This window comes from Salvia hispanica, chromosome 2 (assembly GCF_029641045.1).
Source record: "Salvia hispanica isolate PSC_SH4W2 chromosome 2, Shi_PSC_v1, whole genome shotgun sequence".
NCBI lineage: Eukaryota > Viridiplantae > Streptophyta > Magnoliopsida > Lamiales > Lamiaceae > Salvia > Salvia hispanica.
In genome coordinates, this window is record NC_142693.1 from 13,898,792 (window position 1) to 13,922,655 (window position 23,864).

Sequence of the window (23,864 nt, forward strand, 5' to 3'; positions counted from 1 at the left end):
ATAAAATTCATTGATGATGTGTGCAAAAACCTAGTTTTGGGGAGTTGTGGCTATATTCACATAGATATACACCTACTGATGTGTATCGCGTTTTTAATGTTTGGCTAAGGTGTGTTGCTGGAATTTTTGAGCTGTGTAGATAAGGTGTTTGTGATATTGCCTAAAATATTATTGTTGACATAAATTATATAAGTTGTTGACATGAAGATGTTTATTTTTGACATGAATTATATAGCTTGTTGACATAATAACGTTTGTTGTTGACATAAATTATATAGATCGTTGGCATAAATTTTATGAAAAATGTTGTTGACATAAATTATATGTAAAACATTGTTGTTGACATGAATTATATGTAAAATGTTGTTGTTGACATAAATAATATAGGTCGTTGACATAAATTTTATGAAAAATGTTGTTGGCATAAATTATATGTAAAACATTGTTGTTGACATGAATTATATGTAAAACGTTGTTGTTGACATAAATAATATAGGTCGTTGACATGAAAATATTTGTTATTGACATTAATAATTTGTAAAATGTTGCTGTTTACATAAATAACGTTTGTTGTTGACATCATAGTTGACATGAATAATGTTTGCAGTTGACATCGTAGTTGACATGAATAATGTTTGTTGTTGATATCGTAGTTGATATATGAATTATAAATGTTATTTTTAGTTGTTGACATTTTAATACGAGTTGTTGACATTCGATATTCTCGCTATTGATATGTGAAATATTAATGTTATTTGTTAGTTGTTGACATTTTAATACGAGTTGTTGACATTCGATATATTGATATGTGAATTATAAGTGTTTTTTGTTAGTTGTTGACATTTTAATACGAGTTGTTGACATTTGATATTCTCGGTATTGATATGTGAATTGTAAGTATTATTTGTTAGTTGTTGACATTTTAATACGAGTTGTTGACATTCGATATTCTTGGTATTGATATGTAAATTGTAAGTGTTATTTGTTAGTTGTTGACATTTTAATACGAGTTGTTGACATTCGATATTCTCGGTATTGATATGTAAATTATAAGTGTTATTTTTTAGATGTTGACATTTTAATACGAGTTGTTGACATTCGATGTTCTCGGTATTGATATGTGAATAGTAAGTGTTATTTGTTAGTTGTTGACATTTTAATACGAGTTGTTGACATTCGATATTCTCGGTATTGATATGTGAATAGTAAGTGTTATTTGTTAGTTGTTGACATTTTCATACGAGTTGTTGACATTCGATATTCTCGGTATTAATATGTGAATAGTAAGTGTTATTTGTTAGTTGTTGACATTTTCATACGAGTTGTTGACATTCGATATTCCCGGGTATTGATATGTGAATTATAATTGTTCTTTTTAGTTGTTGACATTTTAATAAGTGTTATTTTATTGAATGTTGAAGATTTGAAGATTTGAAGAATGTTGAAGATTTGATGATTTGAAGATTTGAATGTTGAAGATTTGAAGATTTGAAGATATGAATGTTGAAGATTTGAAGATTTGAAGACTTTGCGGCTAGAGTTTTAGAGAGGATTTTAGAAAATGTTTTCAAACACAATTTAATAAAAAGACAATTATACCCCCTTGTTGACATAATGTGGTATTTGTTGACATTTTGTTAATCTTGTGGATTAGTGGCCCATATTGCATCTCATTTCTCAATTTAGCTAAATAATCTCAACCTAACAAGACCCTATATATATATATATATATATATATATATATATATATATATATATATAAATCAGACGTCCGAACGGGACGTCCGCCCGCCCATGGGGAGGACGGACGAGCCCATGCGACGGGCATATGGGATGGGCGCGGCGCCCTTCGGAGCCACTACGGCAGACGTCCTACCGGGACGTCCGCCATTGGAGACACTCTGAGCGAAAAGATCAAAAAATTCAGTGTCAATTTAGAGCAATATATCGCTATTTACAATTATCTGTATCCCTAAAAATATCCATCCGTCCACCAAATATTGCCACATTTGTCATTGTGATCCGTCGATAAAATATTATTGCACTATATTATTTTTCATAGAATTATAGTAAGTAAACCCAGGTCATAAGCCCATTTCCTAATTTGGATTTACATTCTTTTGTATTTTGAATATCAGAAGATAACAGAGTTCCACGTCATCATCCAAGATTTTGGCAGTTGAGTGGCCATACTTACTTCACCATTCCCTCCAATCTCCCAACTGCTCTCTCTCTACACACATACTCTGATAGAAGATGGCAGTGACATCCACGGCGGGGATGGTGGCTGGATGCGGCGGCGGAGGAGGAATACTTGTCCGATGCCCGGGCTGCATCTGTTCGCGCTCTCTGCCTTGCTTTGCTTCTTCTCGGATTCCCGGACCCAACCTATCCATTTATCACACCCAATTTCCACTCAAAACACACCTCAAACTCTACCGGAGCCCTAAATTGGCCCGAGCTGCCGATTCAACGCAGTCTTCTTCCATTGCCACTGCTAATACTGACAAGACAGTAATCCCCGATTCTGAATTCACGCTCGCCAAAGTAACAATTTCTTCTCTGAGCTGGAGCGTGTCTGTTATTGCTACAAGCCTGTGTTAAACGATTCCATTTTTTTATTTACTTTCAAATAAGGTGGAGAACATCGTGATTGAACTGTGAGTGATCGTGCTATGTTAAGATTTAAGAACTTAAGTAGTCGGCTGCCTGCATCTATTGGAGAAGCATAGTGTTTCTGTATTTGTTGTTTTAACTCGCTGTTGATAGACTTGTCAATTCTCAAGTCTAGATGCTTGTTATTTTGCCAAGAATGTTAATCATTTTGTGGAATTCAAAGGAGTTAGATTATGTTTCTTCACAATTACTAAAAATTATACTATTATGTCCAGGTCTCTTTCGGTGTTATTGGATTAGGACTTGGCGTTGGGCTTCTCTCGTGAGTATACTCTGTTCTTTTATCCTTTATAATTGAATCATTGTCAGGTGAAAGAATATGAATCTTACGTATAAACAATCAGTATTCTTGTGCCTGCTTACTAGATTACGTAAAAATAAAGAAGAACATGTAGACTGTGCGAGCTAAGTAAGTCTTTTAAAGCTCGCATGATGGTTACCTTGAGGGAAACCATGATTTACCTATGTGTTGGAAGCTGCCCCTCTTGCAAAATCAAATTCTGCGACACTCGGCAAGTGTTGATGAGCCCTTCTGTGATTTACCAACATTTTCCCAAAGTGAAATTTGACTGGGGCAAGTAACGCAGTCAAACAAGCAACAAGTATATGTATGACTGTCTCGGTGCTAAATATTGAACAAGGATTCCATGCTTCTTTATGTGCATCAAATTGTCCAAATGATTTAAGTATGAGGAATTGGATCTCAAGTTTGTTCCTCTTTCTTACCTCAACTGAGCATTGCCAATTTTTCACTTCTCTTCCTGTAGGTATGGTTTTGGGGCTTACTTCAATATCCTCCCAGGGTCTGAATGGTCGGCGCTGATGCTGACCTATGGCTTTCCTCTAGCAATCATTGGCATGGCTCTCAAGGTTCTTTATTATCTCCTTTATTCACATTATACATACAACTTCAAATATTAATCTTTTACTGTTTAATTTTATTTGTTTTAATCTATGCTATATATACATATTGTCACTTTTACATAGCATGCTATTATTCCATGAGGATATGGCTACAAGACTAAGCTTAGCTTGCCTACTGACTGCAAGTAGAACTTCACATTTGTTATATATCCTCCCCAACTTATGATTGATATTGTTGTCTAGTATGCAGAACTTAAGTTTGTGCCCAGAACTTATTCGTTTATTATGTATCCACCCCTAACTTATGATAACTTCATCTTGATATTGGTGTCTAGTATGCAGAACTTAAGCCTGTACCCTGCTTGACTTATTCAGATGCTCTAGCAATGAGAGAAAAATGTTCAACTCCGATTCTCAATCAGGTAGTTTTTATGTTTACTTTCTTCTTTTTCATCTATACAATTCTCATTCTGTGCATGATATTGTGCCCATTTATGATGCTAACTTCTCTTCTGATATCCATGTTTGCTTCTGTCATAACCTTCATAACGGAACCCTGTGCCTCTTTGTCTTCTTCCATCAAGTTTGATGTGCTTCCTTGTTGTCTGCTTTTACTGCTGACAGCCAAGTTGTTTTTGTGTATCGCAATACGTTATACATTTCTAATTTTAAATTGCTTAATTTTGTTGGATGGTAGTATTGATGTCAAGTGTTATTTGCTTAACTGATGCACTAAAGTGATGAAGACTTGTACTGCCGTCATAGGTATTGAAAAATATTATGAATGCTTACTATAAAGATGCCCGATGAGGATTATTCCTTGCATGCAGATGCAAGTAGATAATTATTATATACTCCATATGATAAAATCTACTGCATGTATGGGCATAGATGTGAGTATGCAAGGAGCCATTTGTGCTATGATGTTCCCATCACCTCCTTATATGCTTGTTCTCAAAACGGACATTGACGTGTGCAGTTCTTCTTTTTCAAATGGGAGTCTGGATGGTTTAAGAAAACAGTTTCAAGTCACATTTTAAACTTTTGGTTATGGACCGCAATAACCATTGATAAGATGTTTCTCCTCCAACCAATAGGTCGGGGGTTCGAGTCACCACGGTCATGGGGGTAAATGTGAAACCATTATTGATGCTCTTGTAAAGATTTTCACCTAACTCTAATGGGTGATGACTTGAAAATTGGAATCATTAGGACAAGCCTTGTGTTTGTCTATGATAAATATATTCCTTCTTGATGGATTCTTGCATTCAGACTCATGTTTTGCACATCGGCCTCCCATAATTTTGCCATTGTTAGAGATGCTCAGATGCATGGGCGGACGCAGAAAGTAATGTCGGTAGTGGCTATATTTCCTAAATTTTATTTAAAAGTGTATTTTTGTATGATTTAGATTATTAACACGAGCTTTATATAGTAGTTTATGTTAAATTTGGATAAATATAAAAATTTTATTGAAGAAAAATACCAAAAAATGGTTTTATTAAGGGCTTGAGCCCCCAGTGACTACTATATATGGGTCTACCCTTGCTCAGACGCATAAGCCTCCAGTTTCCACTGACTGTAAATTAAGTACATCTCATTATATCTGTTAGGTCAGAAACGATGTAACAAGATACCGTTATGGGGATGAGCAGCATCTGGATGAAGCATTAAAGCGAATTTTCCAATACGGCCAGGTAGCCAACACATATTCCTTGCTTTCTTCATGCCAACCTTCCCTACAGACAAATAACTTTACAGCAGTCATTTTCTAATGAAAGATTGTGTTTCATAACAAAATGATTTGAATGGGTTTAGGACTACAAGGATTGAAGATTTAATGTTTTCAACAAAACAATTTGTATAAAAAGGTAGATCATGATTGTGACCTTTTAACTTGGAGTAGACCAAAGCACATTGGATGCATGAACATTTTTATTGCTGCTGAAGTTAGATTAGTTATTGTATCTCGATCTGCCATCATAAACTTGATATTTGATATTAGCGGAAGGATTTAGGAGTTTGAGGCTTAAAAACTGAATCAGAAATTGCACTATAACCCTTCTGGTTTTTCCTCGATGAAATCATACAAAAATCTTGCAGTTCCTATTAGAGTTTAGCATTCAACTATGAAAGTTGCTGTATGCAAAGACTACAGCTTTGCTTAACCTAAATATGGTTACTGTTCTGCTATTGTTGCAGGGTGGAGGTATTCCTCGGAGGAGTGCTCCAATTTTACAAAGTATCCGGGAAGAAGTATGGTCCTCAAACTTGGTTGTTTTAAGTCGTTCTTTCACTATTTGATAGTATTTCACACTGAACTTACCATCTTGATTCCTCCTTTTGTTTCTAAAGAGTATTCCCCTTATAAATGCTCTATAACGTCAATATGGAAGGACATCTATTCTATTGGTATACCAATGTGATGAGTTGCCTCAGATGCTCTGGTGATTTAATGAATTATTCTCATGTTTAGGTTACTGAAGATGGGAAATATTCATTGGTGTTAGTATTTGAGGCCAAAGCACTGGAGTTGTCCGACTTTGAAAAAAGAAAGGTGATTTTTTATTTTCTTCCATCTACTCAAGTATTTCAGTATATTAGGTGCAAGGCTAACTCCTCCCTGTTCACTTTTAAAAACAAAAAATGTAGGCAAAAATTGCTTCCTTCTTTGGGCCGGGGATCACTGCTGAAATTAGTAAGTTCTGTACATTTTTTGCTTCACATTGTCAAAATTTTAACACTAAGAAAATAGACAAAAGGCTAATAACCACTTGTTTCTAAATGCAGTCGAAAGTGGGAACGGTTCATACGAGGTCAAACTAATTTCCAACACAACATTGTAAGCAGACAGCCTACGAGCTCTTGTCGGAAATTCAATAGAATATACCATTCAGGGGTTGGGTTATTCTACATTTTTGCTACCCTGTTGTATATCACAAGCTATTTCTGTTGTATAATCTATAGTGGAAGCAACAAGTGGATTATCTCTGGTCCCATATCCCTCTCTTTTACAGAAATTGCTCAAGTCATATTTGGAACTCAAATAATTATTATATACTATCAGATATACATGTATGGCAAACCCTGCAAACAAGTCAATATATTGCACAAGATGCATCAAGGGAGACTACAATACAAAAACAATTCTAAAAACCTCCAATTTGTATTAACATATAATGCTAACCCCCAATAGATATATCAGTGTATGGTATAAGTGTACATTGACTGGTAAAGGTAATCAAAGAATGTTGGTTGACTGCATATATTGTCTTGAATACAAAAAAAAGACGATGGTCTAAACAAGTACCTAGTGCACAGCTGTAGTTAGGAGAAACCAATGCCCACAACGTTAGCATGTTTGTGAGTTACTGTATGTACTCCCTCCGTTCCACCGAAGATGAGCCACTTTCCTTTTTAGTTTGTCCCAGCCAAGATGACGCATTATATTCCCGCTCTCCTACTTTACTCTCTCCACTTAACACACAAAAATAAAGCTACATAAAACCCCGTGCTGCCCAAGGAAAGGGTCATCTTCCTTGGGATGGAGGGAATAAGAGATTCCGTTCAGGATGCCAAACTGAGAGAATGATGAGGACCTGGTGCTGTTACTCTCCCCTGTAATAAAGAGCATTAGTGAGGTCAAAACTGGACAGAAATCTGTTTCAAGTACATTCAAGGTGGAAGCTTTATTGGGATTTTGTAAATAATATTGTGCAGGTTTTTTCTAATTTAGGCCGAAAATACAATAATGGCTGCCTAATTGGGAACCTTTTTTATTTGCAAAACAGTTAAAAATTGTGTTTCAGGTTTTAGGTAGGCGGCTTTAGAGTTTAGGGAATCTTTATTGTATTTTGGCCCAAAAGTATAAATATTCTTTTGCTGAGAGGAAAACAGAACTACAAACTATATTTTCCAGACCACTCTTCCTTGTTAAACCTCGAGCAAGGACTCCTAACAAAATCAAACACTAAAGATGAAAAAAAAGTAAAGAGTAAAGACTACTATCAAAACTAGGGGTGGCGAAACGGGTTAACCGCGGGTATCCGTACCCGACAAGTCGGGTACCCGTACCCGACTTTAGCCAAATTGTTGTCCCGATACCCGCCCCGCGACATACCGGGATTACCCGATACCCGTGTCGGGTATCCCGTACCCGACATTGCGGGTACCCGTACCCGACCCAAAATCCTAATAAAAAATTTGAAAACCATAACAACCGTCAATGTTCCCTAATTTACTTTATTAATATCGATGGTAAACGTTGAATAGATTGGGAATAAAAGTTAGGGAACACTCTATAGCTAGCTTGGTGAGTTTTCAATTGTATGTTCGTTGGAATATATAAATGTTTCAAAAGAACTCTTAGATAAAGTACTTCCATTGTTCCACCTTAATAGAGGCATTTCATTTTCTCACTCATTTTGAAAAAATAATAATAGAAATACTCTTCTCTACATTATTATCTCTCTTACTTTATTTTTCCACGGGTATTATCGGGACTAACGGGTATACCCGCGTGGGTAGTGGGTATACCCGCTACCCGTAAAACTCTAAAACGCATTACCCGATCCCGTCCCGTTTTCCGTTATCGTCGGGTAGTGGGTACCCAATAACCGGCGGGTAGCGGGTCGAGATGAGAATTACCCATTATCCGCTACCCATTTTGCCACCCTAATCAAAACAAACTACTAGAGATAAACATGACTGCAAGACTCCAACAGGAAACCAAAGAACAAAATATAAGGTTCCGAACACCTCTTGTGAGGCGAACGATTGAATGGGGAAAACGAACACCACTTGTGAGGCGAGGGCAATGCTACTACAGAATATATTTTCCAGACCACTCTTCCCTGTCAAACCTCGAGGGAGTAAATAGGACTCCTAACAAAATCAAATACTACTAAAGTTATGAAAACTAAAGACTCCTATCAAAACAAAGTACTAGAGATAAGCATGCCTCCAAGAATCCAACTAAAACACAAAGAACTAAAGAAAAGACCACAAACAAAGTCGACTTTATCCTCTTCAACTCCCAATAGCTGCTGTCACATCAATGCCAATCCTTATCACCCTCAGACCTCAGTTGTGATTATTTCAAAATGCCAACTACAGTAATTGGAGAATACCTCCCCCCCCCCAATCCCATATTTGTACAATTAGGAACCTATTATGAAACACATAAAAAGACAAATCTTGAATGAGAACATAGTTTACCTTGTAGTAATATTCTTCACAATTTCTTTTCTTTCTTCAACACTGAGAGCAAACCATTTTTCTTGTAAGGTAAGAGTATCCCCTTTCCCAACATCTAGCAGTAGGAGACTATGGTTAGCCATGCTCAACAGCAAATAATACAATAAAACATTTGCCATGTTACGTACCTTGATGCAGTACATCAGATTCATCAGCACATTTCAATTTCCAATACATATGACCACTGCAGTCCGTGAAGATGGGCTCTACTCTTATAGCATCAGCTGTCTGATCAACTGTAGATGGCATTAAAAGGTTAGACGAGTTTTTGTGCCCGCATAGATTTAATCAACTGTGTTATCAATGAAGCTACAATTGGTAATTTATTATGGAGTAAAGGTCAATTTTGGTCCTAAACATATGACTAAAATACGAATTTGGTCCAAAACATTCACTTTTTGAAAAACAGTTCCATAACAATTGAAATTGTCGCCGAAGTAGTCCTTTTTTTGACGGTTCCATAAAAAACTAACGGTCAACGCTAATTGCACATAGTGGCATGATCGTTACTTTTTGATGGAACCGTAAAAAAAGGACCACTCCAACCAGGATTTCATTTGTTATGGACTTGTTTTTTAAAAAGTGAATTTTTTGGACTAAATTCGTATTTTGGTTATATGTTTAGGACCAAAATTGACCTAGACTCTTTATTATGCCAGAATCATACTTTGCTGACAAGTTGGAGAGGTTATGTGATAAAGCAAAGTAAATCTAGTAAAAGTATTAGTTACAAGTTACAACACAGTACTAAAGTGATTTTGACTCCCACTCAGCATTGAAAATTCTAGGTTGAGGATACAAGCAATAAGAGACCAACTTTCTGGGATGCTATTATGTCAACACAATTCTCATGCAGCAGCATTTCAAAGTGCTCGCATGCATGAAATTGACGTGTAATTTTCAGGACTAATCATCCCAATAGAGAAATAGAACGGGTTATTTCAAGAAAAATTGTGGGTGTGGGTACCAACATCCATCAGGTATGTGTACCCGCTGCTGGTATTCAGGGCATCCGATGAGAGTGTAGGGGAAATCTCGATTTTTCTGGTGCAGGTACCCGTGGCTTTTTTGTAAATTTAGGGCAATAATAAAATATAGATTTCTGAAAGGGGAATATTTTTTGACTTATAAATATGGGAATAATACGCATTTGGAAAATGTGTATTTATAGTGAGACACATTCTTGAAATGTGTATTCCAGATACGCATTCAAGGAAGCATTTTCGGGTGCAGGTAGCCACGGCTTTTTTGTAATTTAGGGCGAAAATAAAATATAGATTTGAGAAAGGGGAATATTTTATTGACTATAAATATGGAAAAAAAACGCATTTGGCAAATGCGTATTTACTTCTACTGAGACGCATTCTTAAAATGCATATTCCAAATACACCGTATTACGAATACGCATTCAAGGAACGCATAATTAGTGCCCCCCTCAGCTGAAATGCCTCTAGCCTCATGGGTTTTAGAAGTCATCATGACTGTTCATGTCATCATCCCATCCATTTCAAGTCATGGAGTATTTTAGTAGTAGGATTTATAATTACATTATTACATGGAAATTTTACAATGGAAAAAACAAATCTAAGTTGTTACATGAATACTTAATTTATAAATTTTGATATTTATATTTTATTTTTTTACATTGTAAAAATGTTTATGTTATAAATTTGTAAAAACATACTTAATATTTTATTATAATATAAAGATAATTTAGTTATGTATATTATAATACGAAATTAGTTGTATCAAATCTATTCAAACATATGACACTTCATCTAATTTTAATATCTATTTATTTATTCATTATTATGATACATCATGTGACATCTACCTTGGGATAGAGGCAGGAATGTGTAGTAGCGAGGGGAACTTTACATATGAATGAATTTTAAGAATTTGAGATGGGTCAGTTAATAGAGATGCAGTAGACAGGATAGAGATGTTATGTTCATCTTATGTAATGCAGTTAACACATTTTATGTAAGAATGGGAGAACACCACCCGGAGCATATAATGATATGAATCACCACATTCGCTGTGATATTAACTGCATTACCAAAAACGGAATTTTCATTTATGGGATTCGATCCCCGAGTGCTGCATTTGTCGTAGATCTCCATACTCAGGTTCTCAATTAAAATAGGGATTCTCATTTTATCTCTTCACACGGACACGGACACATGTTTAATAATAAACAACAGTGTTAATATTACAGAACTTACTTTTCAAAAGCATTGCCTCTGACTCAATCAGCTTTCCATGAGCTTGCTCTGCAGCAGATCTATTAAGAGAAACAATTACTTCCTGCTCCCTATCCCTAGCATCAATAGCTTTGGCAGTGTCCTCTTTTATTTTCTGCTTCAAAATCTTTATCTATTGAGAGTAAAGTATGAGAAGAGGAAGATATCTGATAAAAGTCTAGTTTCACAACTGGTGTGTTTACTGATGAGAATGTTTAATTACCTCGCCTCTTGCTTCAAAAACCTTAAGTTTAGCTTCCTTTGCTTTCTGGTCAAATTGTGTTTTTTGGTGTTCTATCCAATTTCTTAGCTTTCTGTGCATAAGGAGTAGAAGAAAATATATCTAGGTGAGAAATGAAAAGGGAGTGGCATGTATAACTTAAAACAGAAAGATCCTTACTTCGTGCCAAGAACATGAATGCATAGCAGATTTACGACCCTAAGCATTTGTGAAGCATTTAAAGCATCATAGTCAGCAGCCTTCTCTAAATAACTCATCCCCAACACTTTAAGAACACGTTCAGATTCAGCCAAGCATTTCTTCAGCACACTGAACCACTCGCGCGGATGCGGCTTTGGAAATCTATACACGAAAAGGAAAAGCATTTATTCCTGCAGAATAGATTCTGACTTGTCAATTGTTACTAAATCAAAGGTCATACTTCTCTCCCTCTTCCTCTTTAATTATTGACAGCAGGTGTACATGAAACATGACAACCGGACATGATCTTCCTCGCTTTGCAGTTAGCCTATGAAATACTATATTTCGGAGGACACATAATGCTTCCCCATCTTTCAATTTTAGGATCTGTTGCACATTAGAGGAAACAAACCATAAAGATAAGTAAAGCCATAACTGGTCAAGCGGTATAGAGGTTAATGCCTGAGGCCAAAGCCAAAGGTCTCAAGTTCAAGTCCTCCGTGGCGGGACCTTTATATTTAAAGTTATTTAACCATCCAAAAAAAAAAGTAAAGCCATAACAATAAAGGTACCGGTGTAATATATAAAACCAGAGATGCCAATTGGAAATAGTGATTACTATCGAGAAAGACATTTCAAACAGAAGAACGACTTATCATGAAACACTAGATTATTTCAAAGCAATATAAAAAAGTAAACCAGAAATCACTATCTTACATGAATACAATAGCTGCAAGCACTGAGAATATTGGGTTAATATGCGAGTTGAATGTTTATGAATATCTAGATAAGGACAGCAACCTAAAAAGATTGAATATGGGAGATGCAGTGTATTTGTAATAGGAAAATCCATATGCATGATAACAGCTTGCTATCAAAAAACCATCAGTAGCTATTAATTAGTACTATATGAGTAGAGTCACTTGCCTCTCCAAAAACATAACAGAATTCGAGAAACTCCAAAGCATTGCCAACATCTTCTGCAGGTACATCAATTCCAGCCACACTGGTCAAGTCTGTTCCCACAGGCAGCACAATTTCTTTAGGAATAGTCTGGCTGGTTTCAGCCAATTTAGAATGTTTCATTCTCTTTGAAGAGGTATTATCATCTGCATTCAACCTTTCCTTCCCTTTCTTTCTAGCAGATAATACATCCTGTTAATTTTAGAAGCACGACATTAGATAAAAAAAATAATGCAGCAGATCACAAAATCAGCAACTGTTATCTTTAAGGTGCCTAAATTTTCCAGAGACCCATTCATGGAATTACCAACCTTCCCATTATCTGAATCCTCAGCAGTTAGCATCTCAGTGACGGAAGAGAATCCAGTCGCTTTTGCTGGACCGGTGGGTTGATGGCCCCTTCTCTTCCTGAATGACACGGTTGTTAAACAGTAAAACACCAGACGATCATGGATAAACAAGTCAGAAAACTCACATGCACACACTGCAATTGCAAATGCCCCTGCATTTCGGGCACTTCCATCCCTCCAAACTAGCTACTTCCTCCACCTTTTCCTTGTACCTGGATCCAAGAACTTCAATTCATTGCCTCTTCAAGTACCTAAATCAAGAGCTAATCCTAGTTAACAGAAAGCGTTTATAACCTGTTCCATAGGCATCTGCTACATATCTTTACTAAACACGGTTTCTTCTTCATGTGATTCTTGCATGCTGCTACTGGAACCCTGGCTTTTTGACGACACTGCAGCATTGATTTTACATCCGAGATAAGGAAACGAAAACCAGTTTAGGCTATATGAAGAATTAATAAAGTGAAATCAGCCTTCGGGAAAATTCCGCAGCTCAATAAACTGATCCATCGCAGCTTAAATGAAATCAGGAATTGTAGGTATGAGAAGGACTTACCTGATGGCAGTGTACCCCGTCACCACTAACTTGGCTACCGACAGCCGGTTTTCCGGTCAATTTCTCTGCCGACGGAGACGCCACTGAACTACCTAGGGATGCTTCAACCGCCATTTCCGTCTAGCAATTCTGAACACCAACAACGGGAATATTACTCAATTAGGTTTTCCTCCTCCTAAAATCTGAACTTGCCGGCGCAAAGGTTGGAGGATTTCTGATGGTTTTGAAATGAGCAGCGGCAGCAGTTTTAAATTACTAATATTCGGCAGATTTGGGAAATTTTGCCCTAGAATTTTTGGAGGGTGGAGTCATCTGCATTAAATTTTTTTCCGATTCCTTTTCCCGCCTTCAAGATAAATTGCTGTTTTTCTATCTTAGCTCGGTTTTGTGAATGATCTGTAAACACAAAACAGCGCAGAACAGTACACACATGAATATATTATTTCAAAATTAACTATATAATTAATTTCTATATTATTATACGCATATTATGACTCTGTTTATAGCAGTGGTATTACAGTATTTTAGTTACATAATGGCTCTAATGAAACTAAATAAGCTTAAATCCCATAATTCCCATTTACTAATTTTGACGATGACAATCAAAGAACAATTTAACCAATTTACAATTGGTGAAATGTGAAAGGATTGACTTCACATCGACTTTTAAACAAAAAAACGCTCTCTATAAATTCACCAATAATAATAGATCTCCACAGCTAAATTCATTTTTCCAATTTCTTAATTTTATTATTCATATTTCGCTTAATTTGCAATTATACGATGTAGTTAAATTATATGTGTAATTAAAATAAAATATTATATTAAAATTGTAGGTCACAAAAAATTAAAATTACGTAACTGCATTAAAAAAATTTAAATTACATGATCAAATTTTTAGGATTAAAAAACTAAAATTGAAATGACCCATTTTACGTGAAGCAGTTGTCATGACTATTTTACGAAAAAGTTTAAAATGGCTAGAAACACAATGAACAATTGGGAATTGCGAGATATATAAATAGGAGATGAGAAAAATGGTAATTGGTGTATAATTAGTGTCGGTATTGTCAGAAAAACAAAAATGAGTTGTCATAACTGCAACCGTTAATATTCTTCTTTTTCAAACAAGGGAATTGCGAGAGATATAAATAGGAAAATGTTACATACGATAATTGTTGTTATAACTAGTGCCCACGAAAAATAGTCTCGTTTTGCCATTTTATGGGATCAACGAAAATTTGTCCTATTTCAAAAATGGAAACATTTTCTCATATTTTATTCACATTTTCCCTTTCTCTCTCTTACTTTTTTTTCTTTCCTAAATCATCTTAAGTACTTTTTATTCATTCTCTTTTACTTTATCAATTTTTCATGAAAACCACAAATAATAATCATAAAAAATATATTGCACATAAAATGAATAAAAACATAAAATATTAAGAGAAATTGTACATAAGGAGCATAAAATATTAAGGAGATAGCACAAAAATACTCCCATAGTTTCTCCATAGTTGAGGCGAAACTTTTCGGCACGCAGTTTTAGATAAGAATATTGAGTGCGTTAAATAAATAGATAAAAAAGTAAGAGAGAGGAAAAGGTAGAGAGAATAAAGTATAAAGTGAATAAAGAAAATAAAGTAGAGAAAGTAAAGTAAAAGAGAGTAAAGTAAGAGAGAGTAAAAAGTTACCAAATATGGAAATGACTCAACTATGAAGAAACTTTCCGAAATGGAAAAATGACTCAACTATGGTGAAACGGAGGGAGTACCATATAGGTCACAGAAGCTGGGATTCAAATCGACAACTTCAAAGCAGCAAGACTAAAGGGTAAACCAACTCCGCCAGGCTATAATTTATATTCTATAAGTGGATGTTCGGTTTATTAGACAAAATAATCATAAGATGTAATATAAGATTGAGTTGTGAAATTATTTTAGTTTGATGGGTGGTTTCACGACCGCATTTACTAAGAATAGTAAAACTCGGTTAACCGTGATTAGGTGTGGAAATTTAGAAGAGGTATATGGACAATTCACCTGATTACGAAGCATCTCGAATATCTAAATAGGATACGCTCGATCATACAGATTCGAGTTAAAGGTTAATACAATACTGTTTATTAATTGCCAGAGTCATAAGGGGAAAGCAGGATTTAACTTGCTTATTGGACATCAGAAACAATTGAACGCGATTCCATGTATGAAGACATGAGCCTCCGAGAGTACTGTATAGACACAGGAGTAAGCCCCACTTGGATTAGCACCCTCCACTTTATCACAACTCAACCTGCACATATAGATACGTGCAGGGCTGACTACAAAAGTACTTAGTGAAACACATTGCCAAAAAATACAATTTTACATTTAAAATAGTGTCAAGCCATCAATCACAGTAATACTCACAGTTTTTTCATAAAAGCCCGAGCTTACCAAATTCTCATACTTAAATGTTCGATTGCGCAATCTAAGTTCTTTCTGTAATTCGTCGTATCTGGCAAGCACATTCGGTATAACCAAAGCAGATAGGCATCACATCACATAAAACAAATCATTTTTGGCAAGACAACATTATTTGCGTAAATAAATATTAACTCAAATGTACTTCATATTTTTATCCACATTTATATGTAGAATAGAAAAGTCCACCTCGTATGCTTCCGACTCCGTATAACAATATTAACTCACTTGGAGTTTAATTCCGTGCGATAGACCTTGTCCAATAAAAGATAATAATCTATTTACAAGCAGGTGATATGCACCTATGATATGCATCCTATCTTCTCGTTCTTTCAAACGTTAACTATTTTGCTTTAATTAAATCCGAAGATTTAATTATTGACATTAATTAATCGAGAGAGATTAATTAATTTAGTAAATCCGAGAACTTCAAATCATGCAAACTCACTTATTTAAACTAGTCGAAAGAAAATTAAGCCCAAGTAATTAATTAAAGACATGGGCTCACGTGTTATCTTATTCCAGCCCAAAATTTATATAGTTGTAGTCCAACAAATTAATTCATCCAAGCCCACTTCAAAAATAATTGTATAAGTCCATCAACAGAAAAGAACACAGTAAAGAGTGTGCACTATCACTCACGCTTCCATCTTTTTATTTCTCACTCTCTCACAACATATCTTTCTCTCTCTCCCTTTCTCTTTCTTTTTCATTTTTGCCAAACAAGAGATAGTCTTAGTTTCCTTCACGATCGGAGGTCCAAACAATATCCGATCGTTACGAAATTTTAACCAAAGGTGTATACTCATAAAGTATCATTCCTACAAAAGTAGATCAAAATTTTAACGGTTTGATCTTCTGATACTAAGCTTTTAAGTGGCTATCATTTCAACAGTAGCAACGTTGGTTTTGTACACGATCGGAGGTTCAAACATTGTCCGATCGTTCTGAAATTTTAAGGAAAGGTAAACAAATTCATTCTACTTCATTTTTACCAAAGGAAATTACATTTGATCGGTTAGATGTACCGTTATTAATTTTCTAAGTCACTACTATTTCAATATGCTTATTCCTAAATTGAAACATAATAGGAGCTTTTCTGCTTTCTTGAGTTTGAAATAAAAACATAGCGTATTTGATAATTAAGAGACCATGCTTGACTTTGATCTATGTTCTATATAGTTTTTCTACATGCTAAAAGAATATAAAATTTTAATAACCCAAGGAAGAACAGAAGAGATTTTGGATTGAGCTATGCCAATGAGGGCTTCAGTTATCAGGTGCCTCCTTCCCTCCGTGCTTAAAACTTGGATAAAATATAGTTCGGTAAGAAAATAAGTGTATTAAGTGTTTGAGGGGTGATTGGAGGTGAGAAACCATCTTCGTTTTATACCACTCCCTCCGTCCCGCTTAAGATGACACGTTTTCCTTTTTAGTTTGTCCCAACTAAGATGACACATTTCCTTTTCTGATAACTTTCTCTCTCCAATTAATACACTCAGTCACTTTTTCTCACTCCTATTTAAATATACATCTTTCTTTATCTCTTTACTTTAATATTTAACTCACTTTCTCTCTCTCCAATTAAACACTTTATCCAATAACTCATAAAACCCCGTGCCGGCTAAGCAATGGGTCATCTTAGCCGGGACGGAGGGAGTAATTCTTTTCCGATAAAGAAGTAAATATTATTACTATAGCACACATACTCCTTTGCATGATATTTGTGATAACTCATTATGATGTTTTTGTAAACAAACTCTACTTCGTGTTTCGTAGGGGATAATTCTTCTTTTGTTCTAGGAAGCTAATGACATTCCATCTTAATGAAGAAGATTAGATTTATTCCTACTCAGGGAGTGATGCATAACCATTGAATTATATACATGTGAAATACACAAATAGGCAACAAAACAACAAAAATCGACCCTAAATCCATCAATTTCATCATTGTAGGGATCAGACCACTCGGGATTCGCTAATTACCGGGACCTCTTTTTATTGATTGGTTCTGAGATGGCTAGTCTCAGAGATACAAGCCAAATACAACAGTGGTATCTTGATTACACGCTAAGTAATTATGTTACAAGCAGAAACCCTAGACTACGCTTAAGAACTCCTAGGTTCTTGATAGTCCATCTTTTCTGGTTGTACCTGCACACTTAGTAGATGAGTTAGTCACACAAGAGATTGATCCCGAAGGATCTGAACACAAAAGAGACTAAGTCAGAGAATCGGGCCACGAGTGGCTCAGGTCACAGCAGTGACTGCACTAGGCCTCAGACCTCCCCAATCCTCACAGCAAGTCACAAAGGAGAGCACCGTTGAACGAACTCAAACCATAGATCAGTGAAACCCTAGATCTCACCGGTCAACGTACACCACGGCCGTCTCACACTCAGACTCACTAACACAGCCCCAGAACACAGCCAAGAACACAAGAACCCTTTCCACACACTCCAAGCACTTCGGGATTGGTTACAGACAGAAGACCAAATCCTAGAATGAGAAGGAAACCGAAGAAGTTGCCTAACACTCAATCTACACCGATAGAACTCTTAGAAACTGAGTATCATCAGTGGAACTGAAAGCTCGAAGAAGAACTCCGGCTAGCTATGCCGGAAAACTAGAGAGAAGGGAGAGAGACGGCGGTTTCTGAAAGCAAGAAAGAGAGAGAGAGATTGTATCTGAATGAGAGAAGTCTAACAGGCTTCTCTCACTTAACAAACACAACACACATCCAACGGCTGGGAGCCAGGATCCGAGTGGAGGTGCCAGGTGTCACACATCCAGCTGCTCTGGATAAGTAAACGGGCCAGGCTCGATTTGGGCCAACAATTAATCACATGGGCTTGGCATAAACCTAGCCCAAACAATTAATAAGGAAAGCCCAAAGCAAGGAGTCCAAAATTCAACATTCTCCACCTTTGGACTACTTCTGGAGAAACAGGGGAGAGCCTTGGTCTACTGCTGCTTCATCATTGCCTACAAGGCATTCCTATCACCAAAGAACACAAAGTTCATTAGATAGAAGATGCCAGGTTGCCTAACAAAACACCATATGGTAAACCAATTAGTTTTGTAGGACTTTAGTTGCCTTGTGACTTCAAAGAGTCAACAAGGTCTTTCCCCAGGGACATGCAATGCACATGCTAACCAAAATCAAAGTGCAATTTTTTGATGCATGACAACAACTTATCCACAGTAAGACATTTAGTACCCATATCAGCAGGGTTATGATCAGTATGCACTTTTTGTAAAAGAACTTCACCTTTTTCCACAACATCTCTAATAAAATGAAACCTAACATCTATATGCTTAGTTCTATCATGGAAAACAGGGTTTTTACAAAGTTGGTTGGCAGACTGACTATCAGAGTATAACACAGGAGCAGACTTAATAAACTTGAGTTCAGAGAGAACTCCCTTTAACCAGATTGCCTCCTTCATAGCCTCTGTAATGGCTATATACTCTGATTCTGTTGTAGACAGAGCTACAATGTGTTGTAGTTGTGATTTCCAGCTAACACAAGACCTGCAAACCTGAAACACATAGGAAGTTGTGGACTTCCTCTTGTCCTTATCATTAGCATAGTTAGAATCAACAAAACCACACAACTCAACACCTTGATCATGCTTAGAAAAACACAAACCATACTTAGAAGTATTTTTCAGGTATCTAAGCAACCACTTAAGAGCTTCCCAATGCACTGGCCCAGGGTTAGACATGTATCTACTCAAGCAAGAGACAGCATAGGCAATATCAGGCCTAGTACTAACCATAAGATACATCACAGAGCCAATGGCATTGGAATAAGGGACCTTTTGCATAGCTTTAACCTCAGATTCAATTGTAGGACAAAGGTCCTTACTTAGCATAAAATGAGCAGCTAAAGGAACAGAAGCAATTTTAGCACCAAGCATATTAAACTTTTCAAGAATTTTTTGCACATAAGGTTCCTGATGAAGGACCAGAGAAGAGGACTTCCTATCCCTAAGGATATTGATCCCCAAAATCTTTTTAGCATCACCAAGATCTTTCATGTCAAAATTTTCACATAAAGCACTTTGCACATGTTTAATAGACTTAATGCAAGGACCCATAATCAACATATCATCCACATACAACAGCAAGAACACAGGCACTTTGTCAAGATTTTTCACATACAAGCAGGCATCAAAGGTACTCCTAATAAAGCCTAACTTCTGTATGCATGCATTAAACTTAATATTCCACTGCCTAGGAGATTGTTTAAGACCATACAGAGCCTTTTTAAGCAAACACACATGATTGGGAAAGTTTGGATCCACAAATCCCTCTGGTTGTTTCATGTATATGGGTTTATCCAAGTCACCATGAAGAAAAGCAGTTTTGACATCCATTTGCTTTAATTCCCAATTAAAATGAGCACATAAGGCAAGCATCACTCTTACAGTAGTAAACTTAACCACACGAGCAAAAATTTCTGTATAATCAATCCCCTCTTGCTGAGTAAAACCTTTGGCAACCAACCTAGCCTTGTACCTCAACCCCTCAATCTCATCTTTCAATTTAAACAGCCACCTGCAATCAACTACAGAGGCACTAGGGGGCAGAGGCACAAGGATCCAAGTATTATTGACAAATAGGGAGTGGATTTCCTCTTGCATAGCTTTAAACCATAAATCCCAGTACTTGGACTTTTGAGCCTGCTTAAAGGCTTGAGGCTCATTTCCATCAGATTCAAACACATTGAAAGCTAGGGTAACTAAATTCACATAAGAACCAAATCTATCAGGGGCTTTACCAACCCTTCTTGCTCTATCCCTAGTTAACTGATAATTGTGTAAATCTGGATTATTACTGGGTTGTGGCTCATCATTAAAAACATTTTCATGGTCAGGGTCTTGGTTTTCTAGAGGCTCAGGGGGTATAGGATCTGGGTTGATAGGGGAAGAGTTCCACACCTGCTCCACCTCAGTGGAAGCATCACTGCCCTTGGACTCCACCTCACTTGAGGGCCACTCCTCAGATTGCTCCACCTCACTAAGAGGTTCACCATCTGAGGATGGAGAAGCAGGGGACCTGGGGACACCACAGGGGAAGTCATCTTCATTGAAGATAACATCCCTACTGACCACAACCTTGAAACCAGGTTCATCCCTAACCCACACCCTATAACCCTTAACATCATCTGGATAGCCAACAAAAACACCCTTCCTAGACCTTGGATCTAACTTGTCAGTTTTTGAATGAATAAAAGCACTACACCCAAACACCCTTAGGTGTGACAGATTGGGTTTTCTTCCAGTGAAAACATGCTCAGGGCATCTGCCCTTAAGAGGAACAGAAGGGGACCTATTTATCAAATAACAAGCAGTGTAAAGGGCTTCACCCCAAAACCTTTTTGACAAACCACTTTTGGACAGGAGACACCTAACCTTTTCAAGTAAAGTCCTATTCATCCTCTCAGCAACACCATTTTGCTGAGGGGTGTAAGGAGTAGTTTTGTGTCTCCTAATTCCAGATTTTTGACACAAAGAATCCATTTGAGCATTGCAAAATTCAAGGCCATTATCTGTCCTAATGGTCTTGATACATTTTCCAGTTTGATTTTCAATTAAAACTCTCCAATTTGAAAAGGTTTGAAAAACACCAGACTTATGTTTTAAAAGAAAACACCAAACTTTTCTTGAAAAATCATCCACAATGGATAGAAAATACACAGATCCAGAGTGGGTAGAGACAGAGGTAGGGCCCCAAACATCCATGTGCAAGTACTCTAAGACAACTTGGCTAACATTTTCAGTCACAGGGGTGGGAAAAGACACCCTATGCTGTTTTCCCATAACACAAGTTTCACAAAAGGGAAGCTCATTTTTGAAATCCAACTCACTCAAAATATCAGAGTTTTTCAAAAGTTTTAACCCCTTCTGACTCATGTGCCCTAGTCTATTATGCCACAGTAAAGCCTTATCCATTTTAACCAGATTTACACTATGATCATAACTAGTTAGAGGCTTAGCAGTACACACATACAGATTACACTTTTTCACAGCTTTAAACAGGCACATCACACCCTTACAGATCTTCATAGTACCCTGCCCCCACTTACCCTCAAAACCCTCAGATTCAAGACAAGAGCAAGATAGCAGATTGTAATTCAGATCAGGCACATATCTCACATTTTTCAAAGGCAGCAAGTATCCATTCTCAAACTTTAAAAGCACAGTACCAATGCCAAGAATTTTACACTTCTTGTCATTAGCCATAGACACAAAAGCATTTTCCACAGGTTTGAGAGAAGTAAAAGCATCTTTGAAAGGACATATGTGAAAAGTGCATCCAGAATCAATTAGCCAGTCATATTTGGTGAAGAAACACTCAGAGGCAGAGTTTACAGAAAACACATCATGGTTCATAAAACAAACACCATCTGCACCATCATCCCTGGCCAGATTTGCAACAGACTCCAACTGGTTATTACCATGTGGATTCTTACCTTTCTTGGGTCTAGTACATTCTGCCTTGTAATGACCCACTTCCCCACAATTAAAACATTTTCTTTTAAACTTAGGGTCTTTACTTTTAGACCTAGACCTGCCTCTGTTTGACTTCTTACCATTCCCAGAGGAATTACTGCCATCCCCTCTAGATTTAGACCTCCCTCTCACATTCAAAGCCTTAGTTTGAGAAGATTTAGGGTTAAAGTTTTCTTTAAGTTCCAATTCTTTTGACTTTAAAGAACTGATTATCATGTCTAGAGGGGCACTATCCCTTCCATACTTTATAGTTGCCTTAACATCACCATAAGTATCAGGGATAGCATTCATGAGGGCTATGCTGGTATACTCATTAATGTTTTTATCTCCAGACCTTTTAATGTCCTGGACCAGTTTTTGAAAAATATCAATATTATCATCTATGTCCTTTGAAAGATCCAATTTAAACTTAAAAAGCTTTTCCAGGAGATACATCCTGGAGGACATAGAAGTTTCAGTATAGAGAGTATCCAACTTAGTCCACATCTCACTGGCAGATTCAATAGCCCCAACCTTTCTGATCACAGAGTCAGAGAGGTTGAGGATAATTGAAGACCTAGCTAATTCATTCATTTCAGTCTTTTTCTCAGCAGACATATTTTCAGGAAGAACCCCTTCAATAGCTTTGAAAACCTTTTGCTGAATCAGAACACATTTAACCTTTTGTTTCCATATAACAAAATCATTTTTTCCATTGAAGGGGTCAATGCCAATTGGCTGAGTCATTTTGAGAAAGATTTTAACACACACAAAAGAACTCAACACTCCAAGGGCAAAGCAAGCAACTCTGCTTTCACAGATAGTAGATTTAAACAAATAACAGTCAAGGAATCCACTAGGAACACAGATGCAGAGATTTTTCATGCAATAATCACAGATGCAGCTAGCAGCAAGCACACCACAGGCAACACAACTCAAGGTGATCCCAGACACACAAAGATCAAGTCTAGGTGAGTTCCTCCCTATCTGTCACGTGTACCCCGGCAAGAGGATTTCCCAGTTCACAATCACCCAATATATGGGGGCGCAGGGGGTCACTCAAGGCGGTTAAGGCACAGGGTGGATAGGTAATTTACTCAAGACACAGAAGCAAAGGTTCTGAGATACACACCTTGAGAAAGAAATGAAAAAACAAGCAAGAAAGCTAAAAGCACCAAGATCATGCAGGAAGACAAGAGCACAGAGCCTAGACCGCAGCCAGCGGTTACTACCAGCAACAAAAGCCCAAGCCTAGGGTTCTAAGAAAGCAGAAAAGAGAGGTTTTAGCCAATTTACCAGAGCGGTTACCCTTCGTTAAGGTGTAACCGTCTTACCTCAGGGCCTATACCGGAGGCCGAGCTTTACTCTGACGAGCCCACCTCCTTAAATTTGCGACCCGACGCGCCCAAGTGATCCCCCCGTGGCTCTGATACCACTGTAGGGATCAGACCACTCGGGATTCGCTAATTACCGGGACCTCTTTTTATTGATTGGTTCTGAGATGGCTAGTCTCAGAGATACAAGCCAAATACAACAGTGGTATCTTGATTACACGCTAAGTAATTATGTTACAAGC

General features: G+C 36.9%; 2 protein-coding genes across 8 annotated transcripts; one reads left to right on the top strand and one right to left on the bottom strand.

The window, feature by feature from the left end:
* Positions 1-2,177: 2,177 nt before the first annotated feature.
* On the top strand, positions 2,178-6,539 carry APE1 (acclimation of photosynthesis to environment). Its single transcript, XM_048099453.2, has 9 exons — positions 2,178-2,547; positions 2,892-2,938; positions 3,444-3,546; positions 3,876-3,962; positions 5,154-5,237; positions 5,743-5,796; positions 6,017-6,097; positions 6,193-6,238; positions 6,331-6,539. Exons 1-9 carry the CDS (start codon positions 2,257-2,259, stop codon positions 6,384-6,386), a joined length of 849 nt encoding a protein of 282 aa, XP_047955410.1. The 5' UTR covers positions 2,178-2,256; the 3' UTR covers positions 6,387-6,539.
* On the bottom strand, positions 5,154-13,740 carry LOC125201369 (uncharacterized). 7 transcript variants are annotated; one of them, XR_016135649.1, is made up of 13 exons: positions 13,330-13,739; positions 13,068-13,165; positions 12,899-12,985; positions 12,735-12,831; positions 12,388-12,615; positions 11,702-11,847; positions 11,440-11,622; positions 11,263-11,353; positions 11,022-11,172; positions 8,925-9,032; positions 8,758-8,851; positions 6,851-7,158; positions 5,154-5,279 (listed from the first exon to the last, which is right to left on the bottom strand). XR_016135649.1 is itself a non-coding variant. In XM_089065444.1 (12 exons), exons 1-12 carry the CDS (start codon positions 13,441-13,443, stop codon positions 7,149-7,151), a joined length of 1,407 nt encoding a protein of 468 aa, XP_088921570.1. In that variant the 5' UTR covers positions 13,444-13,739; the 3' UTR covers positions 6,688-7,148. The 7 variants fall into 7 exon arrangements, 6 of the variants coding, with proteins under 6 accessions (XP_088921570.1, XP_047955409.1, XP_047955406.1 ...); XM_089065444.1 differs by lacking the exon at positions 5,154-5,279 and having other exon boundaries at positions 6,688-7,158; XM_048099452.2 differs by lacking the exons at positions 5,154-5,279; positions 6,851-7,158 and adding an exon at positions 7,176-8,393.
* Between the last annotated feature and the right edge of the window lie 10,124 nt (positions 13,741-23,864).

Excerpts from the sequence above, each read along its gene's own strand:
- APE1 (XM_048099453.2), top strand. The coding sequence starts at position 2,257 with ATGGCAGTGACATCCACGGCGGGGATGGTGGCTGGATGCGGCGGCGGA. Across the intron at positions 2,548-2,891 it reads CTGAATTCACGCTCGCCAAA|GTCTCTTTCGGTGTTATTGG; the intron begins GTAACAATTTCT and ends TATTATGTCCAG. Across the intron at positions 6,098-6,192 it reads CCGACTTTGAAAAAAGAAAG|GCAAAAATTGCTTCCTTCTT; the intron begins GTGATTTTTTAT and ends CAAAAAATGTAG.
- LOC125201369 (XM_048099448.2), bottom strand. The coding sequence starts at position 13,443 with ATGGCGGTTGAAGCATCCCTAGGTAGTTCAGTGGCGTCTCCGTCGGCA. Across the intron at positions 12,986-13,067 it reads AGCAGATGCCTATGGAACAG|GTACAAGGAAAAGGTGGAGG; the intron begins GTTATAAACGCT and ends TCTTGGATCCAG. Across the intron at positions 12,616-12,734 it reads AGGATTCAGATAATGGGAAG|GATGTATTATCTGCTAGAAA; the intron begins GTTGGTAATTCC and ends TAAAATTAACAG.